Here is a 21,020-nt window from a genome sequence, read left to right as displayed (position 1 = left end):
AGACAGCAATACATCTAGCTAACATTGACAGAGTAAAAAAATAAAAATAATAATCCACATGAGCTGGTTTATAATTTGCAAACAATAAAAACATTGCAAACGTATACATTAGCTCCTTGCTTGCCATTGTCAGTTTGCTCGTTCCTGTTGCGTGTCCTCAACCTGGCAACACCTGTGAGCTTTGATAGATAGATAGATAGATAGATAGATAGACAGATAGATGGTTCTTGGTGTGTTGATGGATGGACAGACAGACAGACATACAGACAGATATGGATGGATAGATTGATCTAACCACTTAGTAGTTTTTAGTGCTATGTGTCTCAAACTTCAAGATAATATTCTCATATTTGTCTGCTACAAATTAAAATAATTTGGAAATCTACCATTTATGCCTAAACTGTGTAAATTAATGTCAAGTACAAAGAGTGCTATGTTTTATGTATGTTTTTATGTATTCTTTTCATACAATGAAAGTAAATGATGACTGAGGCTGTCAGTTCCTAATATTCTGCCTAATATCTCCTTTTGTTCCATGGAAGAAAGGAAGTCATAGGGGTTTGGAACACGTAAAGGTGAGTAAATGATGACAGAATTGTAATTTTTTGGGTGAACCATCCCTTTAACTTAACTGAAAAAGAGTAGATGCACAGTGTCAGACATATGAGTTGTATACCTTGATTCTGTCTACTGTGTGTCTGCATGGCCAATCTGACCCCAGCTGGTTGTTTGTGTTTAAGAAACAGTAGGGTCAGGGAATATTCTGGCAAACCGTTTACCAATCAACTTTCTCAATAGGCTAAGCAAATTGCTGTTCACTCCGTATATCAACAAATGATGGAGAATTCGCGAAGCAACACATTCATTCCCCTCTCCTAACCCAGCAGGTGTCCCGACTCACAGCCAGTCTCAGTGGCCAGGCAGAGAGGGATCCTGAGCCTGTAGGAGCACATGACACGGATGCACATGTGATCTCTCGCCCCCTCAGACACCAGGAAAGGGAGAATTCTCTCTCTCAGCTCCTTTGAAGGTCATGGCACAGAGGGTCCTGCAACCCTGACGGTGTGTGTGCCATGTTGCACTCAACTGGATCTATGACTTGCAAATAAATTATCAAGTTAATGTTATTGACATTATGCTATTGTTGTGGTGTTAATCTGTCATAATGGAAAAATTAATTTAGTGTGTCTTATAGCCCCTATAATACTGATATTAAAGTTCCAAGTAATGTTTTACTAAATATAGGCTATAAGAATACATCTAAGAAACTGGGACGTGCAAACAATTATATCAGCACTTGTCCTTTCTGCCTGCTACTAAACGTTGTCTGCTAAATCAGTCACTGAAGTGCAACATATGTTAATTTAACATGGGTAAGTCGGCGCGTTCGCTGGTTGCAGGAAACTAGCGTGGAGCGGCATGTGTAACATGGAAAGGGTGTGTGAGGATACTGGCAGCGTTTCATGCAGCTCCAGTGGACACCGAAATTGGGACCGACTGGTGTGTGTGTCTCTCTCTCTCTCTCTCTCTCTCTCTCTCTCTCACACACACACATACACACACACACACACACACACTTAACATTTGGACACAACATGGCGATGAGGTGCCGAGAGATACGACGACTCTTCCCGACTGATACAACCATGTTATGTTTGTAGGGATAGGGGGAAACACGCGACAGGGATAAACGTGAAATTACGCACAAGTAATTAAAACAGGAGATTCTTCTTCGCCCGAATTCCATTAAATGCTATAGCGGTCATATAAAGCACACTCTGCTTTACCCCGCTGCTGGAAACCAAAAGCTGTACATGGCGGTGGAGAAAATCTGGTTCTTCTGTCTACTTTCTCTGGGTTACTGTGGATTATCCTCGCAAGGTAATTAAAGCTACAGATAACATTGAGTGTTTTCCCATGCAGCGTCTTTGAAATTGTCTGTGTTTCTGGTATTTGCTTGTATATTTCTTTGTATCTGTCAGGACATGTGAGTAGAGAGGGGCTGGAGAGAGAGAGAGAGAGAGAGAAATCTTGCACATTGCTTGTTGCAGCGTTTTGTCGGCTTTACTTATCCACGTTTTCTTTTTATTTCTTCGGTAGCCTCTGAAGTACATGCTTGGCTATATTTGTGGAAATGGTTGTGGGTACAACTTTTTAATCACAATAAAGCCAAATGCAAACCTAAATTTGGCAAATAATATTATGCGCTCAATTACAGAGTGGTTTGGTCAATTTCAAGTAGTAATAATTATTAATCATAATGGTAATAACAAAATAACTACAGAAGAGTAGACAGTATGTTTGCTCAGAGTGGCGGATATGTAGTGGTGGGCTCTAGTTTGAGAATGTAGGACAGTAAAGTAACCTTTGGAAGATGAGAGATTGAACTAAAAAAAAAAAAAAAAAAAAAAAAAAAAAATTCGACCTCAATAACTAAGTGGCCGGGGAAACTATTGGGGGCTGTTTTGGAACAAGCGCGTTATAGTTTTGCGCGAGACATGTTCAGTCTTATTTTTTTAAAAAACATTTTTACATTTTAATAAAATATTTTGATTTAGTAGTTCTAAAAGAGCTTAGTGTGTTGCAACCAATCTTTATGATGCCTATAGTTTTGTAAGATATATTTTTTGTTTGTTGACATGGCTTATGAGCGCTGTTTAATGCTGTAGCCTCAGGGAAGAATCAGCGACTTGAATCCGGGGGAGTCATTCATTCACAGGCGCTTGATGAAAAAGGGCTGGGGAGTGGTCAGGGCGACTTATCCAAACACCTTATTTCCATAACAAAGAAGAGCACTGAAACACATGGGCAACTCCTTGCATCCACCGATGCCCTCGTCTCACCATTGTCGGTTTTGAGGAAAATCTGGCAATGACAACGGTCAAAACACAGTCTCATCTTTAACGATTTCAGGCCCAGTGCTGCAGCAGATAGGCTAGATTATTTACAGTGGTTCGGGACCTTCATGTGATCAATTTCATAAAAAAATGTATGTGAAATCTCTGTGCACAGCCTGTAGGGTGACTCTTTTAATGTACTTAAACTAGTTGATTTGTTTATTACAAAATTTCAAATAGGCTACTACTTTTGGGTTGCTTTCAGAATTGTTACCCAGATACTGTGCACATGTACAACTCCAAGATGTTTGTTTCAGATTTTTATATCTGGAAAGCATCACAATCTAATTAACATCTGCTAAACATCTTAAAAATATCAGATTTACAAACATTCTAAATCATAAATGTCTTCTGATGAAGGTCTTATAGACATCTGAGACATACTTATTGACATACATCTTTTAGATGTATTGCAGATGAGCAAACAATGTTAAAAATACGTCTTCTAGATATAAACACACATCAAATAGACGTCTGGGTGATGATGTATCGTGTGCTAATTGACAGATTTGCAGCGTGAAGCATTTACCCATGTTTCCGTTGATCATGGTATAAATAGTGAGGGGGTTGTACTTGCTTGTTTTGAATGTTGTAAAACTTTTTTATTGAGGAAACTTTCATTTAAGCAGTTTCTTGCAACTGGGGTCTAGTTCTTACATTCATCTTAAATTGCTAATGTAAACTTTAATGTTTTATCATAAAGCATTGTTAATAGTCCTATATTTGTACTATTTTTAAATAACTGCCTGTGACCTGCATGCAGATTTCCGTTAGGGCTGCACGATAATGGTGAAAATGATAATCACGATTATTTTGCTCAAATTTTTAATTACGATTATTAATCGCGCTTATTCTGTCATTTGAGAACAATTTTTTTACAGGGCAGTACAATTTGGACAAAAAAAATTACTGTTGCAACTGCTTAGATATAGATCTACCAATAGAAAGAGTTACTCTGTAGGATGTTTGCACTTGAGTCTCATTTTTTTAATTATTATTATTATCATTATCATTACATTATTATTATATTGCAATATACAATAGTAATACTTATAAACAATTGAGTTGGTCGGTGGTGAACTTCTGAAGAGAGCATGAAGGATCAGTTGAGTTAAAAACAGACTTCGAAAGAGCTTGTGATTTAGCCTATCATCCGTAGCACAGCCTATAATGAAAATGAATAACAATTTGCAACTTTACCTGGTTGATAATTTCTACTTGCTAGCTCATTAATATCACAGACGGTTATGCTTAATTAACTGAGAGGGAGAAACTGTGATCGTGGTTAAATTATGATTAATTGTGCAGCTCTAAGACCTGTGTAAATTATGCTTGGTTGGTTGGTAAAGGAAATAGCTTAACACTGAGGTTTGTTTTTGCTCTCATGTCACAATATTTAGGATGTGGATGCTCAGTCCAGCTCCTGGAAATCTTACCACAAGTTTAGTCTCATTTCTTACTAAACACACCTGAACCAGATTTTTGGGTTTAATAAACTTGCCTGAAATGTAGCTATTAGATCTTCAGGATCAGGACAGAGTGCCTCTAATTTAACATAACAAAAGCGTTCATAAGCAGTACTCAGAGACTTGTCTACTGGGAATAAACAGTAATGTGGACAAGTGCTTTATTTTGAAAGGTGTCACTACACGAGATGCTGCAAATACATGACTGGGAGAAGGTAGAAGGAGGGGTGGTAGGGTCAGTAGTTCCCTTGTCAGAATGAGTTAAAGGTTATTGGTTATTCAGGTTGATCTTTCCAGAGACTTCGAAAGTCACGAGCATAACATCCATATTCCCTCACTGCAACTTGTAGCTCCTGTTAGCCAAGATTTGTACCCACAATTTCACTGTAGAAAATAACAAACCCCTCTTCTGAGTAAAGTGGGCTTCCCTTAGGCTGTGTGCCAGATTTCCTGAGAGAAAGAGGAATGTTGTTGTTGTGTTGTGTGTGTGTGTGTGTGTGTGTGTGTGTTGTGGGAACTCAGAATGGTAATTGATGCTGGTGAATCATGTGGGTGATTTGGGGTCTCTCTCTCTCTCTCTCTTCAGATCCATAAATAGAGCTCTTGCTTTGCCATGATACATTTATGAAATATCAATTGATATCAATATCAATTTATGAAATAAAATCATAATGAATCATTGGAAACGTTATAAACTAGTAGAATACAATCATGTTTGTTTCACTTGCAAAAAAGAGCGAGTATTTGTATTAGGAATGCACAAATATACGACTTTTTCAAAATGAACATTTAAACACTTAAAGCTAAAATAGTTTTGTATGTGTGAAGTGAATTTAGGCATCGCAACTTTATAATGTACAGTAAATAATGGAAAAAATTCCCTTTGAAATCTGAAATGTAAAAAAAAATATACTGCTTAATTGAGGAAAAAAAACTAAAGCAGGGACCTCTGAGATCAACGATGATGGTTAGATGGTCCTTGAAAAAATTCCAGTAGAGTTTAGAGAGATACAACCAATTAATTATTATGATTAATTGGGCATTATACAAGAGTTGTGTGTGTGGTTTGAAACATAGTTAGATAAATAAGCAATGTTAGGTAAATTATGAATTTTAATTCTAGACTACAAACAAATTGTAACCCAGAGATAAACACAGAATGTAAGAAGGAAATACACAATTTTAAAATTTTATATTTGTGTTTAAACTTCAACGCAAGATGTAGGACACACCTTAAAGGAATAATTCACCCAAAAATGAAAATTATCTCATTTACTCACCCTTATGCCATCCCAGATGTCTATGACTTTCTTTCTTCTGCTGAACACAAACAAAGATTTTTTATCTAAAAAAAAAAAATTCTGAATATCTCAACTCTGTAGGTCCATACAATGCAAGTGAATGGTGACCAAAATATTGAAGCTTCAGAAGCACATAAAAGCAGCATAACTGACTCCAGTGGTTAAATCCACATCTTCAGAAGAAATATGACAAATGTGGTTGAGAAACAGATCAATATTTAAGTCCTTTTTTGCTATCAGTCTCCACTTTCAATTTAACATTCTTCTTTTGTTTTGCCGATTTGCATTCATCGTGCATATCACCACCTACTGGGCAGGGAGGAGAATGTATAGTAAAAAAGAACTTAAATGTTGATCTGTTTCTCACCCAACCCTATCATATTGCTTTGGAAGATATGGATTTAACCACTGTAGTCTTATGGATTACTTTTATGCTGCCTTTATGTGCTTTTTGGACCTTCAAAGTTTTGGTCACCATTCACTTGCTTTGTATGGACCTACAAAGTTGAAGTTGTCTTCTAAAAATCTTAATTTGTGTTCAGCAGAAGAATGAAATTCTAACACATAAGGGTTGGCATGAGGGTGAGTAAACATGGCCTCACAGGCACTCAAACCCGTGACAGAGCTAAAGAGTGTGTCCTGCCCTGGGGGGCAATGTGTTGATCACATCCTCATCACCACATTAGTGCACTGCGGGGTGTCTCAGAAAGGAAAGGGGTGAAATAAGGTGTATAGTCTTTGGATAAGCACCCTGACCACTCCCCACCCCTTTTTTTCTCCAGCGACTGTGAATGAATGATTCCCCTGGATTCAAGTACCTTGTTCTTTTGTGCTCCATAGCATTTATTTTCAGCCTCATCATTAGATCTGCTGTGTAATCTTTCTTTGGTACTGCTGCAGCACTTCTGCCATTACCTCCATTAAGCATCCCTTCATGACCTAATTTTCCCTCTTCTTTAAAAAGTCTTAATATGGTTTAATTCCCCAAAGAGGGATTTTCAATAATTACACAAACTGTAGACTGAAGAGGATGTCTTTGAAATCACTATAGCTATAGTAACATTCAGTAGTAGCATTACATATAGTGACATTCATACCCGATTCCACTGTTGTTGGTCTTTTATACTTGAGTCAATGATATTTTCAAAGTTGTAACAGATAAAGGTGGGCAAGAAGGAGGCAGTAACCGGCTGAAGAGTCAACATAAAGGTTTAATGGTAAACAATATAAAACAAACATGGACACACACACTCATGCAGCGCGGCCACGTACGTCTCTCTCTCTCTCGAACTGGAGTCTCCGACTCCCCTTTATCTCGCTCTCCCGCTGATCAGCTGATTCAGTGGCGGCCGTGTACCCTCACGGCCTGGCGACTCCCTCCTCCTCGTCACACTCCTCCCCCTGCCGATTCAGGCCGGGAACCTGGGGGAGAGATGAGGGGAGGCATGTGGAGAGGGAACGGGAGAGCGAGAGACACAGAGAGAGAGGAGAGAGAGAAAATTTGCTCGCCGGTTCCTGGACACGCTGTCGCCCGGTCCTCAACCGCTCCTCTGCCCTCTGGTGGATGACAGCTCGCTCCTCCCCTGGCGGATGGCAGCGAGCCCGCTGACCCCTGGCGGACATAACTGCTCCTCCCCTTCTCGGTGGATGGCAGCGGTTCCTCCGGCTCTCGGCGGCCGGCAGCGACCCCTATGTCCCCAGGTAGATGGCCGTGGCTGCTCCCCTGACAGATGGCAGCGGCGAGGACTCCGCGACAGCGGATTCCTCCTCCCTCCCGGGTTTCGGCACCACTGTAACAGGTGGGCAAGGAGGAGGCGGGAACCGGCTGAACAGTCAACATAAAGGTTTAATGGTAAAACTCAACATAAAACAACATAAAACATACATGGACACATACATGCAGCATGGCCACGTGTGTTTCTCTCTCTCGAACTGAAGTCTCTGGCTCCCCTTTATCTCGCTCCCCCGCTGATCAGCTGATACAGCGCCGGCCGTGTACCCTCACAGCCCGGCCACGCCCTCATCCTCGTCACAAAAGTGTATCATCTAGAGTGGTCAAAATGGGTGGCAGACAGTGGATATATTACAGATTTTTATTTCATTTTTATTGGTTAACTTAGTATAGATATAAAGTTTCTTATTTTTGTCAAATAATTATTAAGGCGAGGACAGTTCCTGATACATCAAACCCCATTTCTGAGCACTTTTTCACTATCGGACTAAATGGTTCTGAGCACTGTGAGTAATGGTTCCAGTAGCATTTTCACTTGAGCACGGTGGGTACAGTATGATTACAAACTGTTCCCCACACGGATTTTTCAACATGGTTAGTTAACTGAACTTAGGACAGAGAACCGAGCTGGTGGAACGACTGTTGTGACGTGGCGACTCACTTGCGCAGTGAGTCCATTTTAATCCTGATTTCGCAGCATCACACTGAAAAAAAGAAACTGTAACATTCTAACAAGCCAGGATCAGTACAGAACAACAACCATTCGGCCCAGTGGTGGAAAAGCGCCTTCTGTTCGTTGCCTGTCCTACTCTGAAATAAGCAGCAGAACTCAGTCAGAACAAATATTATGTATGCATTCTCCTCATTTACTAAATAATACAATGAACTTTTGATTTAATCTACATGCTGAACATTGTCAGCATTTCTGTCTAGCTTCTGTTGTCTCGACTCATGAGACATTAAAAGTCATAAAGTCTTCCCCCTTTCTGTTAGGTATGGGTTTTCTGTTTTGCTGTCTATTAAAGGTGCTGGTTGAGGGGTGGTTTGTGATGTATCTAAGTCTTTGTTCTTTTCAGGCTTTGTGTATGACAACAAGACAGTTGATTTGGGAATGTGGCACTGCCAACTATAAGAACATATCTAAATTTGGATATTACATATAAAGGTGCCGTAGGCACAGTATCGTCTCTAAAATTCACAGGACCTTTGACAAAATTTTGTGGGTTGGCCCCCCTTACCCTGGGCCCTATGAGAAGAGTAGACCATAGAGGACCTTAGTGAGCCCCCCTCATTATAGGGCTCGGGACAACGTCCCCAGTTGTCCCCCTGATGACAACCCTGCGTGGGTACAGTATAAAAGTGCCAACCTTATGAGAGTGACATTATGCTTTATAATTGTTGACTCTGTTTGTGGTTTGGATATATGTGGTTATATTAAAACAAAAACAAGCCTCTAGTTATTTCGGCTTTGCTGGGCCATTGCTGGTCAGTGGTAAGGTCAATCATTTTCAGGAGAAGGAAGTATGGGTTGTACAAGGAAGTTATTCATTATCCTACTTCCTGTCAGTCTTTTCAAAGGTCTGCCACAGATTGTTAACCCTAGGAAAGGTTAACAGATTCCTTCTCTTTAATATACTGAATGTTTTAACTTTGTATAAATATACAAACAGATATAAACCATATAAAACCAATTATATAACAACTCTTGTATATGTTTGATAATACACATACATGTATTAAATGTTTGATAACTTCTTGGCCACATGCAATATGTTGATAGGTATGTAAAGCAGAACACAGAGTGCTTAGTTCTCTGTGTTCTGTGTTGCAATGCCTGTTTGAGTTCAATTTTGTACACATGGACTTCAGGGATACTGTGACCTGGATAACAGCTGTCAAAATCTATCAGCATGTTGCTTGACCAAAAACTGAACCTCAGAAGGGTCAAAGGGAGATGAAAAGATGAACAAAGGGAGGAATGATGGATGAAAGTTATAAATTAGTGCTCTCAGATGATGATTTTTTTTATATTTATTTAGATTTATCGCACAATTTTTCGTAGTTAATCTTGATTAATCGCAGATTTTCATGTGCTATCTGCTATGCTACAGCAGTCGTGAAGCTGCGTTCATGATTTTTGTCAGGACGTCAACACCAGTGTCAAGCGCCACTTTTGATTCCACATGAAAAGCGCTTGCAGACAAAACGTCTCAATCTGCGTTTTGGGGATAGTTAAGACCTGATGTACTTCTGTGGTAATTAAAATGCACCTTACTTAGGCTGAAAAATACTTAATTTCTATTACAAGCTCCATCTAGGCTTGTTTTGTACAACAAATAGTGTTAAGAGCTCCTTTCCCCATCACTTTATCATTAAACGTTGAATCATTACTGCGTGTGTTTGTGGTGTATGTGTCAGTGTAATGACACCGATCGGACACATTGCAAAGGTTCCGCCCTTCCAACCAGTGTTTTTACTGTATTAACGGTAAATGCGTTAATCACGTAAAATGTATACGTTAAACTTTTTGAATTAATCGTATATACAGTACAACAACAGAAGAAAACAGAACAGCTTCAAAGCCATGTGTAATTTACAGCGATTCACTGTAGGCCTATATTTTCCTGGCTCTAATGTGTTAGTGTGGGTAGCAATTGAAAGGCAGTCATGACTTCAGCATCTGTGTTATGTGTATACACTGTATTGTCACAGTTGCTGATGCAGAAATGAAGCTCAAGAACATTGTTCAGTGCAGTCCCACAACACAGCAGTTTGTGAAGACGGATAATCAATGGGACATCAATTCTGCCCCAAGCTGTGGGGCTTTAGGTAAATCAGTAGATCTTGAGATATAAAATGTCCAAAGTGGCAATATAAATTGATCAATTTAAAATCTGGTGTGGTGTATCATTCTTACACTATGATACAGTATAAACGACAAAAGGAGTCTGATCACAACAAAGGAATTGCATTATATTGTGATATTTAATGTATATAGGCCAATTAGGGCTGGGCGATAAAATGTCAGATAAAAATCTCGATATTTATCACGATTAAAAAAATCCACAATATCGATGATAAGCTTTTGAGTCATTTTCGATATTTTGCATTCTGAGATGCTATTCTTCTCACCACAATTGTACAGAGCAGTTATCTGAGTTTCTGTAGACTTTGTCAGTTTGAACCAGTCTGGCCATTCTCAGTTGACCTCTCTCATCAACAAGGCATTTCCGTCCACAGAACTGCCCCTCACTGGATGTTTTTTATTTTTGGCACCATTCGAAGTAAAAACTGTTGTGTGTGAAAATCCAAGGAGATCAGCAGTTACAGAAGTACTCATACCAGCCCATCTGGCACCAACAATTATGCCATGGTCCAAATCACTGAGATCACACTTTTTCCCCATCTAATGGCTGATGTGAATATTAACTGAAGCTCCTGACGCATATCTGCAAGATTTTATGCATTGCACTGCTGCCACATGATTGGCTGATTAGATAATCGCATGGATGAATGTTGGTGCCAGACGGGCTGGTGTGAGTATTTCTGTAACTGCTGATCTCCTGGGATTTTCACACACGGCAGTCTCTAGAATTTACTCCAAATGGTGCCAAAAACAAAAAACATCCAGTGAGCGGCAGTTCTGTGGATGGAAATGCCTTGTTGATGAGTGAGGTCAACAGAGAATGGCCAGACTGGTTCGAACTGACAAAGTCTGCGGTAACTCAGATGACCGCTCTGTACAATTGTGGTGAGAATGCTATTCTGAGATGCGGGTTGGCACTGTTTTGGTGGCACGAGGGGGACCTACACAATATTAGGCAGGTAGTTTTAATGTTGTGGCTGATCTGTGTCTATATTGTATTATAATATGTTGCTTGTTGTCTGTGTTCATGCAAAAAAGAAAGCAGAGAAAGTCCGGAGTACAATTTGAATTCATTGAGTGATCGTTTGAGAAAACGTGTTAGTGGGTGCGTTTTTTTTATTGTGGTGCGTTAATGTATGCATTGGTATGTGTATGTGTGTAGCGGGGTCTATTCCTCATGACGCTGGTTGGGTAAACAGTCATATGATCGCATTCCTTCCATTCAGTGCTGCTGTCCACTTGGTCATATGACCATACAGGAGGGCTCATAGTGGGGTGGGCAGGCATGCCTCAGAAAGGGGAGCAGTGTATCACTAAGGAAGAATCAGATTGTGGGCATGGGCATGCACCCACATCCAAACCACTTACAAGGTTTTTTTTTGTTTTGTTTTTTTGTGTCAGAGCAGGAGTTTTAAACATGTCAAATACTGACTGTAATAAAATTCTCTACTTTGAAACAGGGTGTGAAGATAATTAATAAGAACAGATCCATAAAAGGTTTATAACCTTGCCGTTTCAACAGGTGTTTGGCTTTCAGTACTTTAAAGCTTGGCAAAGTCTGCCTGTCTCAGTCCTTGTGTTTTTTCCTGAATCACCTCTTTAAGGTTTGACTTTCTGAAAGACTGCAGTAATAACCTTCACAAAATAGAAAAAAGCAATTAATTCACAGAGGTGAAAGGCTGACTCTAAATATAACAAAGACTCCAACTGGGCTATTTAAAACCTTGTTTTTACCATATATTAGTTATTGTTGTGTTGATATGTCTGAAAATAGCCATTAGCCTGACATGTGGCAGGATTGAGCCATCTCGGGGCCCTACTAAAGTGTTCTGGACTGTGACAACATCTATTAAATTATTAAATTTAAAGAGACTCAATTATGTTTTCTTTTCTTATTGTCACATTATGTCCTATAATATGCCCTAGTCCTACCTGTCTCATGCCATTCTGCTTTTGATCTAGCTGCACCGCTTTTGCCTCAGCAAAATTCCCAGAACTGAATATGCAGAGACTGATAACATCAAAACATATCATGTTAGAACTTTATGTGTGTGTGGCTTACAGATAAAGAGGTGGAGCTGAAGCTTCCGCAACTGTTGTGACTGTAACTTCTTATCATACAGATAGCACCTGTGACAATGGAAATGCTTTTCAGATTCAATAGAGATGTGGAACTCTGTTTTTCCCTTTCCAATTTAGTTCATAGTCTTTCTCCTGGTCTTCAGCTTATTAGCCCTACTAAATGACATGTAAGTGCTGATTAGATGTAATTCGTGTTTTTGTATGAATGTTAGATATGGACATCATGGTGCACTGTATTTTGAGTCTATATAGTCTATTGCATTTTGAGTCTGTCTAGTCTAGTTGGTCCATGAGCAAGACAGGGCGTCATCTCCATTCATGGTCTGAGGATATAATATGTCTATTCCCGACATTGTTTTGGCAGGGGATGCCTGAACACAGCCACCAGAGAAAAGTTGATTTTAGCCTTTTCTGTCAAAATATGCTGCACTGTGTTAAATCTGTAGACATGCATTTGTTATCTTTTAGTCAGGTCATTTCGGCACAGGCCACTTAATGGGATGGTACTATCACACAACTGCTCTGGAAGCCCTATTTAACACACTGTTAGGCTGTGAGAATTGGCTGTCAACTTTTGAAGCTGTGCTCTCTTGAATAAACATAGGTATCAGCTTATTTCATCAGGACTCTCTCAACAAGCTTTAATTCCCAAAGTCCTTATCATCAAGGGTTAAATTGGGCCAGAACGAATGTTCGATTCCGAACAAGCCTTTTATTTTAAAAAGCAAAACATTTTGGCTGTCTCTTTGCCATTCCATTTCCTGTATGCTCCAGTCCAGTTTTTTGATCCAATACACACACTGTCCATTAAGCAAGTGTACTGTAAAAAGTGAAAGCTCAACCTTCAAGAAATGACTCTTGAGCAGTGTGGTTATTTTTTGGTGTATTCTAATAATGGATGCAAAGTTTGGCAAATTATTTTAAGCAATCACTTATCATCATGACCAAATATCACTGAAATAAGTGTCATGAGGTATCTCACCAGTCTCTATGACAGCGCTAGACTTTGTAAACAGCAAGCAAAAATGTGTCCGCGGACTGCGGTCTCTGACACTTTCTTCCTGTCAATCATATTGCACGTTCTCATAGTATTGTTGTTGCAGCAAATTATTAAGGCTTAATGCCATATTCTGATTTAAAATTTGTCCATTGAGGGTGCTATTTCGCAATTTTTTTCCCCGCTATTTGACAACCATAGGAACATACTTTGTGTCGGTGCAGTGTTTTGAAAAGAAGGGCCGTGGCTAAATCAATGGATCAGTCTCATGGAAGTTAGAGCGGCTAAAATCGCTTACAGGACTTTTAAGCCTTAAATCAAACAAGTGACTCAACAGACATGACGTAGGCTAAACATGTTTTTTGCCAACTAGTGCAACATTCGCCCTCATGGTCATCCTACATACCTGTTGTATGATCTGCTCACACCGCAGTGTCGCATTGTCTTCCTTGAAACATAAATGAAAGTTTGTGCTGTCGACCTATATTTCTTAGTTCTCAAGTTTGACATGGTACTGCATTGTACTTGTGCTACTACTGAACTTTAATGTCGTATTGCAAAATTTGTACATTCAATTCTAAACTTCTACCCTCAAAATAGAGGCTTTTACCCCGACTTTAATTTATGGGTTATTCCATATTGAGAGTTGAAGTGTTTACACTGATATGTACTCCTTAGAAAAATAGTTAAAGTAAGCTCATCTTGAGATGCAGATTTGTTTATTCACTGATGTTATGGCCTCACTGGCTTTTCCAAGGTACCTTGATTGAACCATCCAAGGCCTCATCTCCAATAGAGATTAAATGTTTTACAGGGAGGATGTCAGAGCACTTTCAGAATTGTGCGAAAACAACAACCTCCCCTTAAATGTCAGTAACTCTAGCAGGGCTCCAGACTGCGACTAAAATGGTTGCAAATGTGACCAAAAATAATTGATTCCGACAGTAATTTGTGCTTTTTTTTATTGTATTTTTTATCCCCTTTTCTCCCAATTTGGAATGCCCAATTCCCACTACTTAGTAGGTCCTTGTGGTGGCGTAGTTGCTCACCTCAATCTGGGTGACGGAGGACAAGTCCCAGTTGCCTCCACTTCTGAGACAGTCAATCCACGCATCTTATCACGTGGCTCGTTGTGCATGTCACCGCGGAGATGACGCATGTGGAGGCTAATGCTACTCTCTGCGATCCACGCACAACTTACCACGTGCCACATTGAGAGCGAGAACCACTAATCGCGACCACGAGGAGGTTATCCCATATGACTCTACCCTCCCTAGCAACTGGGCCAGTTTGGTTGCTTAGGAGACCTGGCTGGAGTCACTCAGCACACCCTGGATTCAAACTCACGACTCCAGGGGTGGTAGTCAGCGTCAATGCTTGCTGAGCTACCCAGGCCGCTGATTCCAACAGTAATTTAAAATCTAGTCGCCATTGACGACAGTCGGGTTGTGTGTGTTCATATGCTGTTTCATCAGATATCTTGTGAGTTATTGAATCAATTTTTAGAGCGCGCACCAGTGTGTCTCATGCTGCTTTTCACCCGTTCTGTTTCTGATGAGCTCGCTGCACCGCACGCAACAACAAACCCAGCGTGAGAGAGTCGTGAACAAATGACTCTTTTGAACAGGGTCTTTTTCATGAATCACCCAAAAAGAACTGAGGGCTTGAACTCAGGAGCTCAGGTTAGCAGTTTGAATCAGATTCACTTTCTTAGTGAATCAGCCATCAGAGAGCTCACAACTGGGAGTGCAGACATTTCAAAATAAGTGTCACATGTGTATTTGGGGCTTCTTTATAATTAAATATCCTGTATTGTGTACCACTTTTTTTCCTTCTGGTAATTATTGATTGGGATTGGAGTAGCACAATAAACTGCATCTGGGATTTTGTTCAGTTTGCATTCTTGTAGTCTCTGTGTCTGGGCCATCCGGTAACAGAAAGACTAAGGCAATATTTTAAAACAATTTAAATATATATATATATAAGCTTTTGACGCTTAAGACAATTGAGGGACTTGTACACAACTATTACGCAAGGTGCAAACATTCATTGATGCTCAAGAAAACAACACACTACTATATACATACTGTACTTTATGTAAATATCTGCAATGTAGATTCTGAAGAGCAGTATTAAATAAAAAAAACTTTTATTGAAAGGGGTGTGAACATTTATGAGACAAAAGGGAATGCAAACTTATCTTCTCAACTATATATACTGTTTATTAACCCTTCGATTAATGGGTTATCAGCTGTCTTTCTTTTCTTTGGCTTTCTATCTTGTTTCTGAACAGCAATCTAAATCAAGCAATTCTGTGATTTGGCTAATAAAAACAGCCATTTGGCTCCTTAATATTTCAGTTTAGGAGCCAATTACTTTTTACACTAAACACAACACTATTATGAGAGGCGAATCGCCAGCAAATGGCCCTTTAGGCCTTTTCACACCAAACGTGACGCAATTATGAGAGGCAAATCGCTGGCAAATGGCCCTTTCCCATAGAAAGCTAATTGAATGTTCACCGTTAGCACATTCACACCTTTACAATAGGTGGCGATAATCGACAAGCAATTTTACCCCGGTATGGTTGGTGGCTCAACTCACCTTTGAGCTGGTCCGCCCATCACCGGCGAGCAGATCGAAAAAATAAAACGCATCTCTCTACCAGCTGAAGCAGCGATGATGAGTGTGTTGTTGATTTGCTCAACGAGGAAGAAAACTTTCGAGACACTTCACAAACTATTTCAGATTATTGCTGTCTTGTGAAGCGATACAATCACTTTAAATAAAGACAGAATTTTCTTAATTTCTTAATAATTCTTTTAACAACCTCATGTATCCACAGTGCAAACTAATGCATTAAGTTGTAACAGCAAGATTTAGGTGAGAGAAGCTCACGGCAGGCAAAGGCACATAAAAAAAAAACTAATTGCAATATTCGAGTAGTGTTTTTACTTGTCGAATATTTAAAGCTGAACGAGTACTAGAATTAATCGATTACTCATGCACATTCCTAGTATTCACCCTGCACATAATTTGTTTTTGATACTGCTGTCACAGTATGTGTGGGAGGACCCAAATTCAAAAAGGCAGTTTCAAAAAGGGCTTTATTAAAACAAAACAAAATACAAACCCAAAACTCTCATGAGGAAGAGAAAAGACTAAACAAAGCAAAGATCAACAAACAGATAAACAAGGACAGGACCGATTGAGGTTCAGGAACTGACTTGAGACTAGACTTGACTCAAAAACATCACAAAACAATCTGGCAAAGACAGAAAGAGGGCAAAATAGGGTGGAAAGCATGAGGAGCAGGTGAAACCAATTAACACAACAAAGACTAAATGAAGGAAAGTGACAGGAAACATGGAGGCGGAGTCGGGGAAGCACATGGCAGACAAAGACAAAGCCATGTGCTAACACACAAGACCAAAACAGACACAAGTGCACGTGGCGATGATGAATCACACACAGCCACGCGCACTCACACAACATACAAGACTGACAGAAAAACACATGGCAAGAGAACCAAACCCAAAGCCATGCGCTCACACAGACAAGACATGGAGCATGAGTGTCTGGATCCCATCACAGAACCGAAACTGAACTAGACCGAAGAGTCAGGACCCAGACACCATGCTCTGGACATGAAAACACAAACTAGACAGAAAAGTACAAGGCAAGAAATTCAAACCTGAAGCCGTGTGCTCACACAGAGACACAAACAATGACAGACAGAGCACCTGGCCAGGGAATAACCAATGAGCCAAGTGCTCAAACACAAACACAGGACATGGGCATCAGGATCCTGTCACCACACAATAAACATGACCGACCAAAGTGACAGGATCCTGACAACTGCTTGGCAGTCACTTTTCTGTCACTACTGTTAAGATGCTACTGTCTGGTTTTACAAAGTTGACTTCATTCCATTAGGCATCCATTTGAAAATAACTACACTGTCTGAGGAAGAAAGACATGTTTTGGATGGAGGCATAGTCTTTGATTTGTGTCAATTGATTTTATATCCTGAAAATGTTTAAAATGGTTCCATCATATTAGGAAGTACTGAAAAAAAGCAGCAATAATATGAAATAGACAGCAATAATATGAAATCTGCATATAACAGGAATATGTGTTCTTACTTGCATGTACAATTCCTGGGTCTTTTCTTTGAATCAAGTGATTATTAGAGCTAATGTAAAAAAGGATTGAAGTTAGAGGATGGGTGAATCTAGATAGATGAAAATCCATGAAATCATCCCATTAGTTATTACAGCCGCTTTAGAATTGGAGTTTAGAAAACTCCAGGAGGGAGGGAGGGGGTGGAGGGGGTGGGGGTTCCCTGGTCTGAGGCAAAGGAGGGAGGAGTGTGACGAGGAGGAGGGCGGGGCCGGGCCGTGACTACGCACGCCCGGCCCCCAATCGGGCTAATCAGCCGAGGAGAGGGATAAGTGTAGTGGAATGTGGCAGTTCGGGAGAGAGAGAGCCACATGCAGCTACCGTGTGTGTATTTGTGTTTGCGTCTTTTTGTTTAAATTAAATATTGTTTTGACTGTTCAGCCAGTTCCCGCCACCTCCTTTCCCATTCTCAACCATGTTACAAAGAGTTACCGAACAGATAGCGTAGGTAGGCTGATTTAGAGTGAAAAATTTAAAAGATTTAAAAAAGATAAAAATTACGGCAATCAATAAATTATGAACAATTTACTGCCATTGCCTAATTAACATGTAATCATCAAATCCATAAAAAAGTAACTTTAGTCCAATTACGAGTGTTTAACTGATTTTCGGAATCTGATTAATCACATTGAAATAAGTGTGTAAATGTAGGTGGGTCTGCAATACAAGCGTTAAAATAGTTTTTCAAATTATGCGTTAAGAGTTACAGTTTTTTGATATCATAGCAGTGTGTGTAACAGAGCGAAAAATAAGCGTTTATAATATCATAATCAGCCATTGTACTTGTAAGTTGTGTGAAAGTGAAAAAAACGCACAGTTTTTGTATAGCGCTTCTAGTGTTAATTTCACCAGGAAACTGCTGCGAGAGGGAAAACCCGAGTTTGCAAAAATGTAGTTATAGTAACATTCATTCTATGAGACTAGGTTGTGTATAAAATATGTACAATTTTTTTTTCTAATTCTCTGATTTGTTTTCCTACAAGTGTCAGTTTATCTGTATTTATTTTTTTCTTCCTGCTGGAAGCATCCACACTGTTGCTTATCTCTGAGTTAACCCAATGTTGAGTTCAAACAAGCCCTTACAAAAATCAAGAGTTCATGGCAAATTTGCCGAAAACTTGCTGCAAATTCGCCACTGCTAATTTTCACATGCAAATGAGATTTGCGGCAAATTGTCCATTGTTGCCAAAGGTTTGCCGGAAGTTCACCACTACCGGCGAAGATCTGCAAACTTCTGGCAAACATTTGCGGTGAATCAAAAGCTAATTTGCATTTGAAAATAACGAGCAGCAAATTTGGGGCAAGTTTGCGGCTAAATTAGATTTTTTTATAAGGGATATCTTAATATATTTTAATATTGTTGTGAATCTGCAAAGGCTTTGCCTTCTGGCATAAATGTATTTAGTCTTCATATCCCTCTTTCCCTTTGTTTGTGTTCACATCTAATCTTAACTCAACATGTGCATGCTCAGTCATTGCTGTAACCCCTATTTAACAATCAACAGTTGATTAGAGTCAATTTCAATTACGGAAGTATTTTCCTGACGGGTGACCCATGGCCATTAGATATAATGTTTACACACCGTCTTTCCAGATAGAAGTAAAAGAGTTCGCTTCTTCTGTGCTTAGATGCAGATACAGAATGCAAAAAAAAAAAAAAAAAAAGCACATTCTGGCCGATGATACTTGTACACTGAAAAAAGTAGCAACCTGCAATTGTTACCTCGAGGATCTTTTTCTTTGGTTTGGTGTAGCCAAATTTGTCAGCTTAATTGAATAGGGTTAATTAATATTTTCAGTTTAATTAAAACAGGTAATTTAGATGAAGCATATTTTAAGTTAACCTCACAAACATTTTTTTGCAGTCAAATTTAGGGCAGTTCCCAAAACATCCCCCAGCCCACCACTGGAACAAAAAAAATGAAGATACTTTGACTTCAAAGATCTACATATTTTTGCAGACCTACCTTCAAATTTTTTTAAATTTAATATCTCCAATTCTCATTTCACCAGCACGGAGTAGGCATGTTAATGGCCATTAGGCTTAGGTCAGTGTCGCCACTCAAATTCTGTTCCTTTCAGTCCCTCGCTCCCTCTCTCTTTCTCTTTACCCTCTTTAAAGGGATAGTTTACCCGAAAAATGAAATTCTGTCTATTCTGTAATTTACTCACCCTCATGTAGTTCCAAATCAATGTCATTTTTTTTCTTCTGTGGAACACAAAAGGAGATATTAGTGAAGAATGACATCCTCAGTCACCATTTTCTTTCAATGTATGTAAAAAAAAGAACATTGAATGTGAATGACATGGAAGAAAGACAGTTTGGAACAACATGAGGGTAAGTAAATGACAGACTTTTCATTTTTGGGTAAACTATCCTTTTAAAGATGATTAGTTGGATGTAATTCCATTCAGTGCTGTGTGGTTTCATAGATCATCTGCTTAGCTTTATTCCAGAGAACTTCCACCCGTTTAGCCATCCCTTCACTGTCACTGTCACTTGCCAAGCACCTTGACACATCCTCCACCTGAGAAATACGATTCTCTGCTTCGTCAAGTCTTGCCTGAGTGGTGCTAATTGCATTTTTAAAAGGGTCATATGATGAGGAATCAAATTTCCCTTGATGCTTTGAGATACAAGAACTTGATGGACTATAAAAACATGCTGTAACTTTCAGAACTTCATCACGAGTCCAAAAGGAGCATTTATTGAAACTGAGTTACAAAAATGTTGTTCTGAACTTTTGCAAATTTTGTGACGTCTCAGGAATGACTGCATTAACACAGGACTGTCCATGTTCAAACATCAATGACAACTAGCTGGTGATCAGAAACAATTTCAGAAACTCTGTAATACAAAGAAAGCAGGATAGAAGCTATTATTCCTCAACACAAGAGGAACCAACTGAAAGTTTGTGAAACCTTGTGCTTTTCCTGGCTGTTTGGCACCTGCCGTTCTGTATATCTTTTTAAATAATTCCAGTATTAGAAAAGAGTAGCTAAGGTTTATTTTTAATAATGTCCCAGATCATTTCAGTCTGATCTTCAAGGGATAGTTCACACAAAAATGAAATTCTGTCATCATTTACTCACCTCTCGTTGTTCCAAACCCATATGACTTTCTTTATACCGTGAAACACAAAAGGACATGTTTGGCAGAATTTTAGCCTTAATTACAATTCACTTTCATTCATTTCTCTAAGAAAAAGACTGAAACATGGGGCAAAATTGCACCGTAAAGCTCAACTCATCTTTGACCACGTTTACACCGGTTGGGGGGCCTGGGTAGCTCAGCAAGTAAAGACGCTGACTACCACACTTGGAGTCACAAGTTCAAATCAAGGGCGTGCTGAGTGACTCCAGTCAGGCTTGCTAAGCAACCAATTGGCCCGGTTGCTAGGGTGGGTAGAGTAACATTGGATTAACCTCCTTGTGGTCACTATAATGTGGTTCTCGCTCTCGGTGGGGCGCATGGTGAGTTGTGTGTGGATGCCGTG

The 21,020-nt window shown here is 39.5% G+C and overlaps 1 protein-coding gene across 1 annotated transcript in view; it reads left to right on the top strand.

The window, feature by feature from the left end:
* Positions 1-1,605: 1,605 nt before the first annotated feature.
* LOC127451260 (immunoglobulin superfamily DCC subclass member 4-like) overlaps positions 1,606-21,020 on the top strand; it is a 125,769-nt gene continuing 106,354 nt past the window's right edge. The window contains exon 1 of the mRNA XM_051715806.1: positions 1,606-1,881. Within this exon, the coding sequence (XP_051571766.1) occupies positions 1,815-1,881 (67 nt within the window). The 5' untranslated portion in view covers positions 1,606-1,814. The remainder of the gene's footprint in view (positions 1,882-21,020) is intronic.

Source organism: Myxocyprinus asiaticus, chromosome 2 (assembly GCF_019703515.2).
Source record: "Myxocyprinus asiaticus isolate MX2 ecotype Aquarium Trade chromosome 2, UBuf_Myxa_2, whole genome shotgun sequence".
Taxonomy (NCBI): domain Eukaryota; kingdom Metazoa; phylum Chordata; class Actinopteri; order Cypriniformes; family Catostomidae; genus Myxocyprinus; species Myxocyprinus asiaticus.
This window is presented reverse-complemented; position numbering and strand designations above follow the sequence as displayed.